General features: G+C 38.4%; 1 protein-coding gene across 1 annotated transcript in view; it reads left to right on the forward strand.

The window, feature by feature from the left end:
• The window catches only part of aspscr1 (ASPSCR1 tether for SLC2A4, UBX domain containing), a 67,274-nt gene that overhangs the window by 8,782 nt on the left and 38,339 nt on the right, over nt 1–20,153 (forward strand). The window contains exons 5-9 of the mRNA XM_015356516.2: nt 7,299–7,356; nt 8,326–8,399; nt 9,212–9,782; nt 15,681–15,740; nt 18,142–18,281. Coding sequence (XP_015212002.2) covers nt 7,299–7,356; nt 8,326–8,399; nt 9,212–9,782; nt 15,681–15,740; nt 18,142–18,281 — 903 coding nt within the window. The remainder of the gene's footprint in view (nt 1–7,298; nt 7,357–8,325; nt 8,400–9,211; nt 9,783–15,680; nt 15,741–18,141; nt 18,282–20,153) is intronic.

The raw sequence follows: 20,153 nt of genomic DNA on the forward strand, positions 1-20,153 counted from the left end.
TAAAAGATAAAGCAGGAAATGGAACTGAACCATTCTGTTCACGTTGCTCAGAACTGGTGCCTTGTCAACAACCAGATATTGTCATAAAATCCTAACTCATGTATGTATATTTTTTCTGTTTCAATGTTTTTAAAAGCTTTATAATAACATTGCATTTTTCAGTTATGTTTTGGAATTGCAGGAGTGTCTTACACTGTGTTTTGCTTCATTTGTTTTGCTAAATAAAATTCTGTTTTAAAATAGTTACCACTCTTCTTTCTTAATAGCGTTATTCTAAAATCTTAATTTTCAGTGTATTTTCTCATAACCAAGCTGCAATTTGAATTACAACAAGAAGAATATGAAAGACCTGATCTGGAAAGGTTATGAAATTTGTTAAATGGTTATAAAATATGGCATTGTAATTGTCAGTCACGACTGGGGGAAATTGTTTAAGACTATCAAAGTAATTTCTGACTTTGATGCTAATTTAAGTGTCTTTATACATTTTTTTTAGGTGTTTTGATAACACCATGCCATAAATCTTGGCATTTCCTTCACCTAGAACAAAAATCTGTGCATTACCTATTTGTTTTCATTCATTTTTTATAAGTAACACAATACTGTAAGCCTATGTGGCCAACTCCGCATATTTGAGTTTGAGAAGTGCTTGTTTTCCAATTCTTGATTTATTTAAGTTTTTTACTGAACCCGACAGTGAGATCCAGGTACCTCCGATATTTGAATATCTGTCAAACAACAACAACAACGTTAACAACAACAAAAAATCATTAAGAGGGCTCCAAATTCTTCCCTTTTATTTCTTTTTCTGTGGTTTTGGAAATGCCTGCTTGTGTAAACACCAACTGAGCCTTTTATGAGTTATAAAAGCTGCACAAGTGAGCGAGTATTGTAATCAAAGCAGTCTCAAAGTGATGCCAGTCTCTCGTCTGGTGCTGTGACTGCATTAAAAATGCCTGAAGTTGGCACCTGCTTTGATTTAATATTTTTATACAATGTAGTGCAATCTTTGCCAGAGCCTCTGTCCAAGTGTCTGCCGAGCTGCCTTTCATCAATATGACATCATTTTACAACTTAATTATTTTCCACAGAAGCTTCCAGGCTTAGGCATTGCTTTATGGAATAAAAATAATGGATTCACTTTTATCTTCAGTAAACATTGGCCGTAAAGTCTCTAGCTCTTATGTACATGCACAAATACAGATACATTTATATATTTTGTGTCCTCATTTGGTGTTGTCTCATGAATTCCTTTAATTAAGCAAGATTGTTATTAAAGAAACACAAGCACACACACGCATACCTGATATTGGCAGACCACCCTTGTGGTTATATTCTCTTGTATTCAAGAAATAAAACAAATTACTTTTCTTCTCAGCTTCGCTGCAAAATATTTATCAGAGCACTTTTGATTTTGTTTCCTCCTGTATTCAGATCTCTAGAACAAGCACCACACAATGTACTGTAGGTAGAATTTACCAGGCCAGATCAAGAGAGAATCTGATGTGATTTTTCATTCCACTCCTTGTGTGTAACCTGGAGAGACTGTGGGTTGCTTGTTCATTGTAATCCTGTATATTTCTTTGTTTTTATATGTCTCTTTTTCTTTTTGCCTTTCTTTGAAGAGTTTCTCTTTATTATGTTTGTGCATCCTGTCGTATGACCCTAATACCTGTTATCAGCTCATGATATTTCTTGTAATTCTCACTTTTCCAGTGTAATGTTCATTGAGGATCTGTATTTTTCCTTAGCTAATTTGAAAGCTCTGTACAGGGATATCTACTTATTGATGTATCGATGACAATAGGTATTTGTGTTAACAATATAGTATTTTTGTACAGTGTACAAGAACAAATAGCACTGTGTGAAATCTGTGAATGCTGTATCTCTGTAAACATTTCAGTAAATATTTTAGTACCACACAACCAGATATTGCTTTGGAGCTAGATCTTAAAGACCTTACCAATCTGTGCCTCTGATTTTTCTTAAAAGAGAGCTGAAAAAATGTGATATACTAGAATAATTGGTAGAAACGTGCATAAATAATTAAATGCTATAACATTTACCTTTTGGCTTTGTGGGTTTTCTGGGTATCTCATATTTGTATAAAAAGTGTTTGGCTTTTTGTCTGTAAATATAAAGAGAGGTGGGGTCTGAAATAAATTACCTAGCTATGCTGTTGAAGCAGATTTTCCCTGGAACTCTTCTAGGAAAAGCTGGGCAAGATACTTGGGGTTGATAAGCTTCTAGCAACCAAATAAGCTAGAAGGCCTGAATTTCCTTCTTACATTTGTAACCTTAGATTCTCATTAAAAATGCATTAATATCCCCGACAGGATTACACCTGAAATGATACCTTAAGATCTTACAGTTAGGTGTTGAAAGTTCAATATGAACTTGATCTTGCCTATCAGGAAACTGATTTGTGAATATGACACAAACAAAGGAGGTCTTCGCAGATATTGGTAATTATCTGCTGGGGTGGCCGTGAATTTTCTTTTTCTACTCATGGCAGTGATACATCACTAGCTACTGTATGTCTTTTAAATGCTTGGATTTAGAGCAAACTGCTGCTGAACTAGAAATTCACCCAAAGCCACATGAATTCCCACTTGTGATGTGGGTTTGTTAGTTCTTTACCTACAGTATGTGTACAGTTTAATCCAGTGGAGTCAATTCAAACCTACTTCCTACAGTATGTGTCTGTTTCAAGAATGCAAATGAGCATTGGATCCATTATGCAGTTTACATGCAATTTTTGTGCATTGTTTTTGGTTCTGTCTGTGCTAATGTATTGAAAATAATGTTCTCTTTTATGTTTGAGTGGCAGCCGTGTTAATGATTTTGACACTGGAATCATCTCAAAGTGCAACGTCTGTTTTCATCACTGTTGCACGTGATCTCGGCTTTAAAAATACAGATATAAATGCCAGTTTCTTTTGCTGGTGTTGGTACTCAAAGTTTACAAGACATTTTGGCATATATACTCAATCCTTGTTTTCATATGTCACTAAAGAATTAGTAGTTCTTTTCTAAAAAAACTCAGTGCAGTTGCAGTTCCTAATAGTGCTTTCAAGAAGCATTTGAACAAAAATACATGTTTTTGGAGTTATTTTTTTCCTAAAGTTTTACCACACAATGCCTTAATGAGTAAACAGTTTGAAATGCCACGTTGTGTTTAAAAATAAGATGATACTGAACTTAAACCACAAACCACTAAGATACTTCAGTATGATGGAAAGCATTAGAGACACTTATACAGTTGTAGTTGTCTTGTGGTGGCACAGACTGAAATATAGTCTAGTGAATGCATTTGCCAAGTTAAGACATTGAGTATGAATTGAAATGAAATGACTGTAATTTTTAGGTTACATCGAGCAGCTTGGCATTGATTTAAGGCCTTTGTAATAATATGCAGCTTTCACCACTGAGACCAAAGAAATTCTGTGGCCAATTGAAATGGACGTCCCTTTTTTTGTACGTATCTACGTCTGAGTTACGGATGTTGTTATTCATTCTACAATTACTAATAATTGTAACAAAACCAAATTGATGGTGATATCAGATGCACTTTACAGTATGTGGTTATGTTAAAATGTTTTTTAATTTAAATAATTTATATGTTAAAACGCAGAACATATTGGCTTTTTTTTTCTGGGAAAAAAGAGGACATTTTGAGCTTAAACAATGTTGTCACCAGCCAGATGGAGGGATACAGTCAACTCTCAAGTATATTCCATGCTGAAAAGAAAATAAAAGAAACACAATATAGCTTCCTCTTATAGAAGTCCAAGTCCACATCGAAGTCCATCTGTTGACTTACTGTGGTGTACATAAACAAGTGGCACTGTATTACATCTTCAGTTCAGTCTCTTTCTATTTGATTTCAAGTACATCTGGAAATGAAAAACATGCTGTGGAACAGGAATGGACAATGTTGAGCCATTTTCTCTGATGAAAGTTATTTGAACATTGAGAGGTGCTTTCTGTGCTGCAGGGTGACAGTGGTTGATCCAAACAACATGGTGTTCACTCATTGAGTGATAGTGGTGTGGAAACGTGGACCAAGTAATTCAGGTGGATAGATTAGTTTAATGTAATAGCATTTTAGTTTTATGAGTTGTATGCACCTGATTTCAAACCAATCATGTTCATTATTAATTATTATTATTATTAGACAGTTGTTTAAAATAACATATTTTTACACTTACCTGACTTGATCAATTTGGGATTAATTGAAAATTTATTAATCTGCTTAATTGCGTGTGCGGTGAATGATTTCATCAGTGATTAATTGCAGTCAGCAACAAGACATGACAGCAATTCAAGCATTTTGTTTGTTGTTTTATGTTTATTATACATGGAAAAGGCATGAGTATCAGCTAAAAGGCAGCATAAATGCAAATAATTAAAAAATCTGGCCAAAAAACATGAAACAAACCAAAGCAGATTGTTTAAGTCAGACACGTAATACCTAACTTGTGTCTAACTCCAGGACATTAGCGGGGGTCAGGGAGTGGGGTGACCTTGTTACTCACAACTTTGAAAAATAAAAGCACATCACCCAGGTAAAAGGGTACACTGTAAGTCAAAACCATAACCTGTTCTTGCCCCTAACTCTCAAACCAGATGAAAATCTGTTGCGATCTTGAAGTTATTTCACCTTCAAAGCTAAGAAAAGATAATTAACAGATGGATTTTGTTTAGTTTCGATGTCAGCTTTGTTGAACCCAGATTGTATAGGTGCAGATGGTCACAGAGTAAATGGTGGAAGCTTGAAGCAAGGTGAGCTGGGTGTGCTTTCATGTCAGCGGGAAGCTAGCGACCTTTGACCTGCTGAACCTCACATGCAGGCTGTCGACAGCGTTTCCCCTAGTGGCCTGTAAAGATTAGCATATGGAGTGTGGCTGGAGTGTGCAGGCTCTAATATCAAGTAAGAGAGCTTGCAGCCAGCTCCTTGTTTCTTTCCTTCGGCGACAGTACACTCGGTGCCCTTATCACAGAAACATTACCATTAGAGGGTGTGAGTGGTAGAGTTATTGATTTAAAAATACATTGCCAAAGATAAATGGATTTATTGCTATAGGACTGAAACTGAAATCAGTTGTTGAAAAGGGAAACATTGGTATAAGGAGTGGCACAGCTGTGGGAGAGCTTAGCAAATTTCCTAGTTAATAGCCAAACTATGGTGCTAGTGATCAGTGGGGAAAAATATCTTGCTATTTTTTCACAGTATTAAACCTGGACATATAAAATACTGTCACAAATTGTTTTTTTTTTAAATGTTTGTGAGCAATGTAAATAACTACCTTCTTTCTTCATGTTATATGTCTGATCATAGCCCTGAGATAAGGGCTTGTTCTGGCTTTGCCAACAGGTGTTTTCATTTTAAATCCAGCCTTCTGTAGATTTGTATTAGTTCTTCTGACATGAAGCAGAGTGATCTGTTGTGTTAGTAGGTTTAAATTGAACACATAATATCTCACTGCTTTGCTGGTCATTCTTAAAGTGTTTTTTTTTAATTAAGATTTTACTGATGGGGAAACAAAAATCATTAATGAATAAGCTTTTGTCCAAATTGACCCCACCCAAAAAATGGAGCTCAAAACAAATGACATCCCTGCACTGCCTTATAAAGAAAGTGTTGCATCTTCAGGAAAGAATTAAAAAAGAAGTGAACATGTGAGCTTGTATTGTACTTTTTAGCAAGTGCTGACTTTCAGTTACACTTGTTTTAGACCCTGATCATTTTAGAAAGGGGATTCCGCTAGTCACATGGTATCTATCATGCCACATAGACGCACATACTTCCCCACTTGTTTAGTGTGCAGATCACTGCTGTTGGAGCAAACACTGCTATATTTTATTTTTAAAAATATTTTTTTTCAGAATATTGAATTGCACTTGAACAATTGAACCAGCCTGTTTGTAGTTCATTAGTAATGCACCTTAGATCGTAGTAAACCGGCAGTATCTGAATGACGTGATTCAGAGCTGTGAACAGGTGCCTTCTCCTCTTGGGCCGTATCCAAATTGAATTTCCTAAAATTGGGGACAGGAGGCACTTCTGCACAAAGACTTGTGGAAATCTAGAACAAGTGCTCTTATAATTTTTTTTCGAAAGTGATGCCCTGGCTTCTTTCAACATGCGTAAGAGAATATGAAAGGATGAAAGGTTGCAAACGTTAAGAGGCCATTCGGTCCATCTAGCATATTTGGTGGTTAGAAGTTAATTGATCCAAGCATCTCATCCGGGGTATTGGCTAGCATGGCTGGGAGCTTGTTCTAGAATCCCACAACCCCAACAACTGGATGAAATACCAGTCAGTTAGCTGCTAGCCACCAAAGGGGGTAGTTAGATTGTAACAAGAGGGGAATTCTGTCTTTCTTCAGGTCTTGTCATCATAGTGTCTGGGACTTCATGGCTTGGAGTTCCAGCTGAGTTTGAGAAAGGGCGGCCCCATGTGCCCCTGAACTTGTCTCCACAGGATGGAGAGAGAAGAGGGCTGTTTTGTTCGAATTCTGCTTCACAGCAGTTGTACCTAATACTCCAGTTGCCAGAAAGACCAGTGCATAAACCTTCTTGTTCATGAGCTTGTCAGGAGAAGACGACAGTATTCACAGTTTGCGGCAATAGGGTGAAATAGTAAATTTGGTCTTTTAAAATCTCCAGTGTTTTTAATATAAAAAGATCTCTCCATAATTGCAATAAACAATAAACAGTCAATTAGAAGATTAAAGGTAGTGGAAAGCCTTCACTTGAGATGGCCTAGGCTCTCTGTTAAATGTGTTACAAGACCTACAATCACAAACCAGTTTCAGATTCTTCTCAAGTCTTATGTGCTCCTGTGATGGAAAAATAATGACTAGGGTTGCTTAATTTCACTTCGATGTGGACTTGGACTGCTATAAAAGGAAGCTATATTGTGTTTCTTTTATTCTCTTTTCAGCATGGAATAAACCTTGACTTGTTCCTTTGCAGCCTATGCATACTGACGCAGCCACCTACTTGAACAACTAAAACTATTGTTAACTATCCTTTCACAGCTGTCAACTTCACAAAACGTGACAGCAATAATTTAAAAGAAAATCAAACAGTAAGAGCTTTCCCCCCTTTCTTTCCTGCAAATGCACACAGATAAACACACACAAACACTCCCCCACAGTTTCATATGAATCAACTCAAGCAGACACATGGATCACTGGGTTACTGGCCTGTCTATTGAGGCTGTTTGAAGATTGCGTTTTATTGTTCCAAAAGGTCAAGTTCCTCAAAGCTTTCCTTCTGTTCTCTGTAGGGTGCCTGAGTCACAGCTGTCGGGATCCACTCCAGTTTGTGTTTATATGAGAGATGAGGTAGGTCATAGTGGTCTTAAAAATGTTATTACTGGTGCAGGCACTACAGACGCTGTGATATTGTTATTCTTTTTTTTTTAGTAGGTTATAAAAAGAGGGATGGTATTCACGTCTTTAATGACCCCTCTCCTGGTTGACAACAATACAAATAGCTATACTATCTCAGCTTTGATGTGTTTCTTATGCTTTCCCAGAGCAATATTGCATATTTTCTAACAGAAATATCTGACCACCAAGTAAACAACAATGCTACCTTCCATGTCATTTATAATGGTTAGATTAAGACAGATCTCCACACTTTACAATGCTATTTAAAGTTACATGACCTTCACATCAAATATTGTTTACCTAAAATATTGGATTATGTCATTCATCCAGACATGATTGAATTGCTAATGGCCTGTCTTGAGATTTAATCTTGAGTTATACACAAGATTGCCTTGCATTAAAAAATAACTTTCTTTGCTATCCTTAGATGGGATGTGAGAATAAGTTACATGCCAGAATTGAATAGTGTATCAAATTTACACAGAAATTGTTCATCTGGGTAGCTGCTGGGGCAGGTAACGTTTTGACAAATCAGCCCTAATTTTGCTGTGTAGTTTTACCTCGCTCCTTGCTGACAGCGAGCAAAGCCACCAGCTAATACGTCACTAAGTGACGGCATGTTAGAAGTTGAGCGGTTGTGATGTAAAGTGATAAATAATTCTGCATGTGCACGAGAATAGATACTGAATGTGAAAGGAAACATGATACTGCTGTTTATTTAATAGCTCGTGTCTTCAGGAAATGTGTTAAAAAAGCCAAATGGTCTTGAAATGTATCCTTTCCCCCTCCAATTTCTCTTTCTCAGTGTTTTCATACGTTTGCCTTCTGCAAAGCCCACGGGATTTAATACGATTCTGTTTGATATTCCAGCTCATTGTGCAAATAATAATAATACAAAGTATATGTTAATGTCTCATTCAGGTCGCTGGAGAGGAAGCGCTGAAGAAAACGACCCTGAAATCCCTTGGTCTCACGGGTGGCAGTGCCATCGTCAGGTGAGTGGAGCGTTTCTGCTGGATGCTCCAGGAGACGACATTTGCACAGTAGGGCATTTTCCCCTTCATTAGCAAGCCTTTCCTGTGAGTTATATGCCCACCTGTGTTGGGAATTTGCAGCTGTTTTAAGATTCAGCTGTCCGGCACTGGCTCAGGAGAAAATGTGATGCCGGCACTCTCCCCTGGTGCCCACCTGCAGAGCTGTTTGCCATGTCACACGCCGCTAGCCCCACGTTATCGCCAGCTGGAGGGGTAGCACGTCCCTGCAGGACTTACCGCTGGTCACATGTGCTACTTGTCAACTCTTGAGTCTGAATGGCAGTTCTGCTGGGACTGCTGGATAATCTGTCTTATTTCAATATTTTTTATTTCTGATGATGGGAACGGGGTGAGTGACAGGGACTGGACACTGAGATATAAAATTTAGTTTACGTCATGAGACAGACTTAAAGTAGATCATGTCTATAAGTTTCTCATTGTTTGAATGAATGCAGCAAAGTGTTAATTTTTTCCTCAATGACATGTGGTCTAGTGTGCATATGTAGGTGGGGGTATCTGTTATGTATTACCATTTATATCATTGTTGTAATTTAACAATAAGAAGGGAGGTGTACACTTCAGAGTGGGTTACTCTTTTTTTTTTCTATTGGGAGCATCCCTGAAAAATCCCTAAAGTGCATCTGATGAATGTAAGGGTCTGAGTAAGAGTTTGAAATATTCCTTGGGGAATGTGCCTTAGTTTGTCTTATGGAGTACTTGGGCAATATTTGCTGAACCTGGTCTCCTGCTTCTGTCTGCGTACTCCGTCATAGATATGTGCTGAAGAAATCAAAGTCCCCTGGACAGGGTGAGCCTTTGGAAACGGGCAGTGTATCTGCCGTGAAGAAGGAAGAAAGGCCAGAGACAGCAGATCAGTCTCCCCCGCCTGACCCAACGCCCAGGCCGGTGGTGTCGCCTGCGCTTGAGAAGACCGCGCCAGAGCCCTCTGCAAAGAAGCCAGTTGCTATTCCCTCTCCATTGCGCGGTGATGCCACAGAGGCCAGCGGAGATGTAGCAATCCTGGGCGATCCGAAACCAAAAGGCGCAGAGAATGCACCAGTAAAAGACCGTGTCATTGAAACTCAAGAATCTGAGCTGAAACTGTCTTCGGAAACCCCCGGTCCCTCAACTGAGTTGCCTTCCAGGATGAAGCCAGCCTCGGCCCGCGCTCCAAATCCAAGCACCTTTGTGCCATTTTCCGGAGGGGGGCAACGGCTCGGAGGGCCAGGTGCTGGGGGTCCCGCTGGGGGGAGCGGACAGCCAAACTCAAGCTCTCTGACCTCCCTCTCCAGCCCTGGAGGGCCCCCCAAGGCCAAGAAACCCAAGCCCAGCAGTGAGTCGAAGGTAAGAGTAGGAAAAACTTCTGTCATTATCCTGCCACCTTCGCTGAACAGCCTGGCCTAGCTATAAGATTTCAGGGAAATCTCTTGGAAATCAACTGTGTGTAGAAAGCATATATCAAAGTTCAGTTGAGCCAAAAAAAATATTTTTTTATTAATTGCTGTTAACTAGTTTTTGAGTGATGTTGGAACAAAACATCACCTGCAATCAGCTGCAAAAACAGAAGCAGGAAAAGAGCAGTCTGTGATTTGTGTTTTATATATCTGAAATGTTCTTTGTGATGTTTATACAGTCAGAAAGAAAGTTCCTCGCTTCTTTTGTATTTCGTTTATACGGAGAATACGATTAACCTTGTTCCTGTGGTATTGTGTCCATTTACATATTGTACACCTTAGTTTCCTTGTACAAACATGTAGTGCATGAGAAATGAGGACTCTGAGATCAAAGCCTTTTGGTTTTACAGGCTGGTACGTAACTCTTCACAGTCCCAAATGCAAATTAAATGTGGATTTTTAAAGAATGCTGATGGTATATATATATTTTATTAAATGCACAAATACACTTTTTGTATGGTCAAAGGTGAAAACCTCATTTGATTGTTTAGTTTTGCCTTTTGACTTAGATAGTGGAAAATACCTGTATAGGAAAGGGGGTGTTATGATTAGTAGTGGATGAAGTGGGTCCCCACCTATATACCTGAAGATATACCTTGTGATACCTATTTACCTAGGATGTAAAACACTACACCAATGCAAGCAATTAATCATTAATGACAAACCCAAGTATGTAATGTTTGTAAGCAGATTTCAGTATGCTAGAATAATTATTTCAGCCAGTGTATAATGTAATCATTAAGAAAAATAGTGTTTTAGTCATACAGTTGAATGTTGGAGTCCGATGATGTGTAAGACATTTAGGCTTTAGACTACTTCAAATGCTGCAGTTGGTATGACACTGCTGCTTTTAATTTTCAAAAACATTAAGAAAAAGTGACAACTTGAACTTAATCAGTTACGTACTCATCACATTCTGAATCATTTGTTCTGTTCTGAGTTATTTTAAGTTATACAACATGGGAGATTAGTTTGCTTGGAAGAATTGGGATTTTATTATCAATGAAAATGCATTTTTTAAATGTGTAAATTCAGCCAGGCATTTCAGAACGATGCTCAGAAAAGCACCACAGTTCACGCAGGCACTGAATTAGATGCACACTTAATGGATTACAGGAAACAAACAGTGCACCCATGCACGCACACAGATACACACTACAGCTCTCTGTTTATTAATACTCGAGATCCCCTTAGAGTAGCTTTTAAAAGGAGTTTCTTACTTCAGCTATCATGAAAGAGTTGATGATACGGTAGCTATAAGCATTTTCCACTGTATTCTGTGGCATAACTTTAACTCGCTTCAGAAACAGACTTTGATCAGCTCCTGTAATTCTTTGATCTTTGTTGTTTGAATCTGATAACGATGTTTAATTGATTACAAGATACTACAGAATGCCGCCCTGCCTTTGTGTTTATTATTGCCTTTTTTCTTCTTTGCTTTCAAAAAGAAGAATGTTTGCATGCAGTATTGCCCCATTTTTTCTTCTTTTAAAATGAACTTCAAAGCTGCATTCAGTTAATACAAGAGAAAGCCCAGATATTTTCCATTAAGGTTTGAAATGGTTTGATTTTCACCATATAAAAATTCAACCACAGGACTGGATAAAATAACACATTTTGCTTGATTTTTGTGTTATGAGTCTTTAGCAGACCAAGTCAGTTCACAACCTTTGATGTCAGTCGCATTAATTATTTAAAGGTAGTTTTCTTATATTCCCCCTCCTTTTCAGATCAGAGTGGAATGTTTTCCCATTTCCTGATTATAGTGTGTATAGTTCTGAGTTCTAACAATATTTGGAGGATCGACTCTCTTTGAAGTCCGCGTCACTCATTTCTGTTCCTGTCCTAGGCCAGTGTGCTGACCCCTAACGAGGCCTGATTGCTTCCTTGGCGTACCAGAGATAACTGTAAATATATGCCTTTGATATCTGCCTGTGAGCCGGCCAGCCTCAGGGGGACACCATATGGCCTATTACAATTAAGGAAGCCAGAGAAAGATGGGCACAACTCTCTGATCAAAGACCCGAATAATGATTTATTTTCCAGATCACTGAGAAATGGTGGGAAACATTGGTGGGTAGTTTCATTAAGTTTATCAAGTTAAAAAAAAGCTGTGTGCGTTGGTTCTGAGAAGTTCCCAACTGTAATTTCTAGAGACAGAAACTTACACCCTTGTAAACAATGGAGGGTTTGTCTTTAAAGAGCTTCTAAACTATTGAGGATGTTAAAAAATATTTGTTTTTTTCGGTGCACTTAAATGTTGAGTATCCTGATATGTTTAGAGGAGCTGAATGTTCCCCTGTTTAATGCCTTTTACCGACTGCACTAATTAGGTGACTGAAGATACTCAACAGGAAGGGAACTACTCCTTTCTCAGTTTCTTTATTCGTGTTGCATTCATGAACCTTGGCCTGTCCACAGCTCTGGAGCCAAAGCGACACTGGGAACAGGACATTGGCATGATGAAAGTCTTATTGCTCCAGAGTCCTTAACCACAGACCGGTGGGGTGAAAACTAAGCTGCTCAATTCGAAAGCCAGGAGTTCCTACCACTCCTGATTTTTTTAGCACGTGTTCTCCCCCCACCTCTCCACAAGAAATGTTTCCTGTAAAATAATCTTTGGCAACATCTTTCTAAATATTCCTTAGTATTTGAATTTGGAAGGCCCATGAAACGTAGTTCTGAGGTTTCACGTTTTTTTTTTAAATAAAAGAGAATTAACATCTCTTACTGTAACTTTACTGTAAGTAATTCTAGTTTGTGCTCAGGAAATTGATTCAAATTGGGAGCCTGAATCCTGCTCCCATGGTCAACCTGAGCATTGTCTGGCAGTGATTTTAAGAAGTGACTATGACTCATGAGCATTCACCTACGAGTATAAAAGAATTGATATGAAATTTCCCTTATGAAGCAAAACTGGAAGTGGACTGTGGCAAGTTGGGAGATGTGTAAAACACCATATATCCATTTTAGACAGAAAAATGCTGGAAGGCATGACTACACCGTGGATAGTATGCCAGTCCATCACAGGGAAGGTCTAAGGAATCTGTTGCATTTTATGAAAATACAGAAGGCACCCCAGTCCAAAATCGAATCCAGGATCAGGTGTTGACCACCATGTTTATATGCTGTCTCAAAGATTAAAACCATAGATTTTTGGGGGGCTGGGATGTTTTTTTTTGGGGGGGGGGATTTTTCACTTTTTAATGTTTTACTTTAAGCATGCATTCAAGAATAGAAATGGGAAGACAAATCACCTCTTTTGGTCAGTCAACAGTTAACATGTGCTGTCATAAGAGAGAAAAGGGCTTTGCATCCTGAAGGAGAACTGAATCTGTAGTACAGGGTTTCTCTGACAGGGCAGGGTTAGTACAGTAGCTACATTTTGGATCAGCTGTAGTTGATAACGATGATCTGTTTCTCTGTGTAGTTGCACCCACTCGTTTGAATAGCACACGTCTTGACTCAAGGCAATCTTCCAAAGACTCATTCAGTTAGGAAGTGTTAAACTGAGTTCTGGGAACAAAGCCTCCTTGATAATTAAAGTATCTTGTTTCTCTTTTAATCACCTTTGTAATCTTCGTGGCATTACCATGTTTTAATTATGCAGCGTAGAGATTAGAGGAATATCAGGATGTAAACCTGGAAGATAGCATGGCCAAAAAATCAGGAACATTACACAATTTAAAGTTGATTGTACTTTTTACTCTTAAATCTAATTGTGTTTTAAGAGGATTTAAAATGTATTTTATTTTAGCTTTATAGCACAGGGTAAATTAAGAAATGCTTAAGATGTGTTAAATGGCAAATTTTCTGTTCTGGCAGATACAGGTTGGTAGTATTACCATATTACTACGTCAATAAAAATACAATGGTTTTGGTCAAATTTAATGATGAAGTTAATGATTTATGGTAATTGTGATTTTTGCCAGTTAAGTATACAACATGTACCCCTCATAGAGTAGACTGGTTTAGACCTGTGTGTGTTAAAGTTATGATTTTGCTGTGTCAATACAGTTTACAGGTGTTAAAAAGTCTGCTTAGCTGGGGATTCTCAGTACTTAAAGGACTTATAAAAATCGAATTACCGGCAATTCTGTATGACATGGTTTTCATATTTCACAATTCATATTGTGTGAACTTTCCTCTTTCTAGTTACTTGTTACTTATGTTCTAAGAGTTCTGTAACAGTTGTGTTCCAAGTTCAATAACAAGTGTTCCAGCGTGTCTGGGGAAAGAGACAGTGTACCATTTCAAGAATGCTTATTGTATGCCTGAATAGCACTGCCTGTGGAAGTATATTAGAAACCGTTTGAGATAAATCACTCATCAAAGGCTCTCTGAATGGTACTATCAAGGCTGCTGACTCGTAGTAGTTGCAATTAGTGATGTCATCGCTGAGTTTTAGCTCTAATGTGTTGTTTGGAAGTAAGTCTGGTGTTTTCATCTTTGAAGAACTGTCAGCATCTGTTTTGGCAACTGGTTCTTGCTGGCTGATGTTTTGTCACATTTCCTAACCTTAACCCTTTAGTATGCACAGCTTCAGCATTTCATTGAAAAAAACAGGCAACATGAATGTGCATTCACCTTATCAGCTCTCAGCCGCAGAGTGCGATAACTGCAATAATAAACTCTTCACTTCTTCACTTTCATCACTAAGGTCATTACTGATGTTGGAAGGAGTGGAATTCTTTTTGGTTGACTTAATTAAAGATGTTACATTGCAAAGTCTTACACCGTGTAGGATTTTTATTTTCAATTACATCATTAATGCTTGTTTTGTGCTACAATTATTGCTACATCCATTCATTTTCAATTACTGCTTAATCTAACACAGGGTCGTGGTTAGCCAGAACATAACCTGGCAGACAATAAGCACAAACCAAGATAGATTCTGGACTAGGGGCCAGTCCATCACAAGGCACACATGCACACGCAGAAACTCACTCACTCATACAAGCACATCTGCTCACCAACACAAACACTCGCTCACACGTGCACGTACACAAACGTACTCACTCATTTACACTTGCACACACAGAAACTCACTCAAACTTGAGGAGGAAATTTAGACACCAACCTGATTGTCTTTGGACTGTGGAAGGAAACAGGAGCACCTGTAGAAAAACCCTCAAGGCCACAGGGAATACATGCAGAGTCCACACAAGATCAGTCCAGAGTCAAACCCAGCACCCTAGAGTTGTGAGGCAGCAGAACTAACTACAACAGTGTAATCCATTATAAGTATAAAAACAATTATTTAAGTAGGCTAAGCACTAATAAAATATATAACTCGGAAAAGTGTAGCTTGCTAAACTGTAGTCAGAATTGATCATTTACTGCTCTTAAAGCACAAATAAGAAATCTGCTCTTTCCATTTGATGGTGGTTTTTCAGATGTTCTGTATTTTGTAATCATTTCATGAACTCCTTATTGAGCCCAATGCCGACGTAATAAACAAACTAAAAGAAAAATACCCATTTAAAATTGCAGATTTCTTAGAGAGAAAAACCAAGATGGATGTCAGATGAGAGTTCCTAATGGGGACACTCCTAAGGTCTTCTGGAAGAGAGCTCTAATTATCCTGATGTTACCCTGTAGTTACAATGGACTGTGGCATGTTTTCTAAAAAATAAAAATAAAAAAAGAGGTCCCACCACCCACGCTGGGTTGTTGACTATTCTAAATGTCGCTTTAATGACAAAAATAGTAAAACAAAGCCTTGTAATTTTGATCAGTCTCTTTTTTAAGAATGCCTTTGTAATCCTTGTTTTTAATTTTGTTTTAGGGCCCAGTGTGTGCTAAACACGGTGAATGGGACATTGAACAGGGAGAAGAATTTTTAGAGGTAAAAAAAAAAGTCATTGATCATTTCATGTTTTGAAAGAAGTAAAAAAAAATTAAGTTGGTATTAAGTTACAGAAGGACTGATTGGAAAAAATGCACCTTAAAGAGATGTTTGTCCTTTTTTTCTGAAATACTTGGTGTTTGTTATTTTAAGTCTGAAAATATATACAATGAAAATATATATATGAAAAGAATGATTGTAGAAATGAGGGTTAAAGTTACATTCCATGGTCATTTTTATAAAAAGGAAAAGTAGAGCTTTTTTCATCATTCACCGGCTTGCATCAATCAGAGTAATTAGTAATTAAGTAGCTATTTAGCAGACATCAAGGTAAAACTCTGGCCATTTGTTTTTGTATTGCATTACATATGATGTTACTCAGTTAAATAAATCATGTCATTGTCCTGTGTTGCTATTATAAGAAATATGTGCACACATTTTTTTAACTTCCTTACTATTATAAGGAGTTTTACATTTAATTCCTGAGAACTTTGGTTTTTATAAATTAAATGGTTTCCTTTTTCCCCTCAAAGGAGAAGCAAAGAATTTCTTCCTATTAATTAATTCATTGAAGCCGTTAGCCACAAAGAGACTGAGACAAAAGAAATGTGTCTCCTCTCCTTGATGCAGCGGATGTCAAAACTGAACAAGGACAAAGAACAAAGTGACTTGTCAGATTAAAGGGCTGTCATATTGGCCATAAATGAAGCCTCCCGGCTGGTGATTGGAGCTTGGCAGCGGGCTGAGCCAGAGTGTCGCACCACAGTGGGCATGCTGTGGAGCCAAGTGCAGTGTCTGCTCTAGGAAACCAAAATGGTGCTTTCTATAAAACGGCTAAAAATATCTGTCCCATCTTCTCGTTTCCTCTGCGATTCGCTGTTGACTCCGGAAATGGTCTTGAGGTCAGACATGGTCATTTCTGCAAAGGGTCCAAGCAAAAGAGAATCTGTCAGTCAAAACTGGCTTCATAAAAAGAAACATGCACATTAGGTTTTGCAATCACTGAGAGAAACAAGTTATTTTTATCATTTATTATTTTAGTTCGCTGTAGGTTTGTTGTGGCCAGGAGACAGGGGACGTTTTCTTAAATTTGATTTTTATTTGACTATTTATGGAACTTGAGGTTGGCATAAAAACATATTATTTGGTTCATCACCATTACTAGCACACATTTTTTTTTAAATGAATCAAATGATTTTTTTAACTAAGCCATTTAAATAATTTAAATGATGCTATTCTTAATGCGTACTCTACAGGCTCCGACAATCCTATCAGTGCCAATGATTTAACATTCTCTTTTTTTCATGTAAATGAGACATGTCATAAAAGCCGTATGTCTAAGTCTATCATTTCCAGTGGCCTCCTGTGTCCCCTCACATTGTCAGGCAGGCATGATGAGCCCTACTGAGGTCAGGTGCATGCAGCAGACCCCAAAACTGTCAGGGGAAGTCTTATGTCAGATTTCAGAAAGACATTCTCATGTCCCTATCTCTGAACGCTTGAAAAGCTGGTCTCTGTCTCGGCCTTTTGTGATCTGTCAAAATAAAAGAAAGTAGGCCCTGACGTAGCATTGAGTTTCATAGAATTGTAGCATTTCCTGTAACAACAAATTATTTCTCTGAACGTACCACTTGATTCGTTGTTCATATCTGAACGTCTTGGGTGTATCACCATGACCGTATTATTCTCAAATGGATTACATCCCCCAAAAAGTTAAGTTAATACAGCCCTCAGTCTCTTAGTAGAGCTGCTGGGCAAAGATTCAGCATTTGAACAGTTTGCTGTCATCTGGGATTTACATCCCATTCTTCACTTTAATTTGACATTGCCCATTCTTTCCCTTTACAACTATGTGCCGTAACGTGTGACTGCGCCCGTCCCACAAAGTAGACTGCTTCGCTCTCCAGCCGCATCATTATCCTGGTTGCTTTTGATGCATGGACTTTTTATTTTTAACATCCAGGGCCCTGCTAATTAATCGTTTTCTCCATGCTGCGTTGGCTTCGCCCACTTCGCAAACATCCGAGGCAATGAAGTGAAAAAGAAAAGTTTTAACATTTAAATATTATAAGCACATACATTAGCATCCTGAAGGATCTGTGAGAGACTTCACAGTTTTCATAGTTTTCTCCTCTTGGTAAAAAAAGACGGATGCAAGTCAGGCAATGTGCTAATTGTGCTCTTGCTGTATAGGCAGCTTGTTTAATGTTAAACATCCCTCAGTGTGTGCTGTACTGAGAGTGGCCTCAGGGGGGAGCTCTAACACGTGTGCTGCAGGAATCTCAAGTTATGCCACATTAAAGGCCTGGTGGTGCAGTTTCAAAACACTCCTTTCTGTGCCAGATATTATTTTTGGCATTACTAGTTGAATGCCCGGCAAAACAGATCTCTCCTGTTGCAGCCTGTGGACAGGGATCCATTGGTCTTTCACATGGATGCTGGGGAACGCGGGCACAGCAACAGCGTAGACCTGCCCGATGAGTTCTTCGAGGTGACCGTCGACGACATCAGGAAGCGGTTTGCGCAGCTGAAGAGCGAACGGTAACCACGTTGTTGTATCACCCCCACCCCCCATCTTCCCAACCCCGACCCTCCGGGCGCTGTTCATCTGACTCCACTCCACTCCACTCCACTTTTTTTAAAAAAAGAAGAAAATCTTCTGTGAACTGATCGGACAATGTCATTCAATCTTTTCCCGCTGGCTCCTGCCTGGCCGGCATTTAGCTCAGAAATACGAAAGGTTTGGTCGGTGTAAAGAGAGCTGGGACAAGGCGGGAGAGGCTGGGATCCTAATGGAGAGAGGCATGGCCTGGCCCTGCTTTGGTACAGAAGGAAAGGAGGACAGAAAAGCAGCCTGGGGGGTTGCTATAAATTGCAGCTGGCAGGACACATCGTGACAGAGAGGCTGTTATGTCGAATATCTATACTTAGCAACCCTATTACACAGAACAGTGGCAGGTTTCCTGAGCACTTAGCGCAGGGAGAAGACAGATGACCTTGTGCTGAGTTTAGCCTAATGGTATGAGATAGGTCTAGAGAAGGTCACTCGAGTACGTCTGAACTTAAATGTGGCCTCTATTATTGACCCACCTAAAACAGCTCACCTCTCATTTTCAGGGGAATCTTTGGTATTTAAAGTACACGTTGTATTATTTTTAAACTAAAAATTGTAACTTACCATTCCTTAATTAAAAGCCCTTGGAATGGGAATGTAAGACAGTGGCGAAAGTTGCAAAATACCTCTTTTTCTGCCAGTTGGTGTTCTGGCTTTTTTTACGAGTTGCTCTTCAAAACAAAACTTTCTTCGTGAATGTTGTACAACTATTTTTTTTTGCGGTTTGAGATGATAGTAAATGAATGTAACCACAGTAGACAAATGTCTTTGACAGTCTTTCCCTCAATATAATTTTTATTTTAGTTTAATTTGCTTCATTTTGTGTGTGGAAAAACCTGATGTGCAGTAAAACTTTTATTGAAATCGTATACATGGGGTGTCAACAAAATATACCAGTTGTTTCATGTCCCTCTGTAATTACACAAATTAGTTATATTAAGGATAAAATATTTTGCTCAAAGCATGATCTTTCTTGCCAAAACAACAAATTCAAAATGAAGCTTGTAATTTGTCTATCAAGATAAGACAAATTCCATATTATCAGCAGTATTGTGCCTCTTTTTTTAAAATATGGCATTTTAAATGGTCCTGTTTATATTCATGATTCTCTGCAAACTACATAGAGTGCAGATCAAAAAGCTCAGATCAATTTTCTTCTGTGACACATCTCTAAAATTTAGACAACAGGGTCTCCTGTATATCCCTTGCATAAAACAGCATCTTGGTTTAATATTTCCCCTTGAAGATGGTATAACAAATGTTCTGAGGAATAGCTGTATGGTCTGAGTTTATTTTGCAGAAATAACCCTTTAATGTTTTGGAAACTGATGAGCTTCTGTTTTACTTTACAGCCTCTTTAATTTAAATTCATCCCCATGCCACTTTGAAGTGAGTTTGCACATGGGTCTGCGCTTGTTAAGTCCTCAGTCACAGGGCTGTTTCACCTTTGTGATTGAATCTGAACCCTACAGATGTGAGAGCAAAGCTTCCCTTTTCTTAAACCAGAGCAGGGCAAGCTGCATGTGAAATTGCATCAGTCAGTGTCCTTCATGAGAAATGAAACTGAAACATCAGGCCCGGCTGAGTTTGGAGATTACTTTTAATATTATCAGTCCAGGCAGGTGTGTTCCTAAGCGCAGGCACAGATTTATGATCATTATTCAAAATTATGAGTACATGCAAATTAAACAACTGGCCTTATATCATCTTGTAACCCATCAGTTACTTTTTGTAATTAATGATGCTGTGTATCCTTTAGAAGTTCAGTTTGAACTTTAGAAGTTCAGTTTGGTGAAAAA

The sequence above is a fragment of the Lepisosteus oculatus genome, chromosome 9 (genome assembly GCF_040954835.1).
Source record: "Lepisosteus oculatus isolate fLepOcu1 chromosome 9, fLepOcu1.hap2, whole genome shotgun sequence".
Taxonomy (NCBI): domain Eukaryota; kingdom Metazoa; phylum Chordata; class Actinopteri; order Semionotiformes; family Lepisosteidae; genus Lepisosteus; species Lepisosteus oculatus.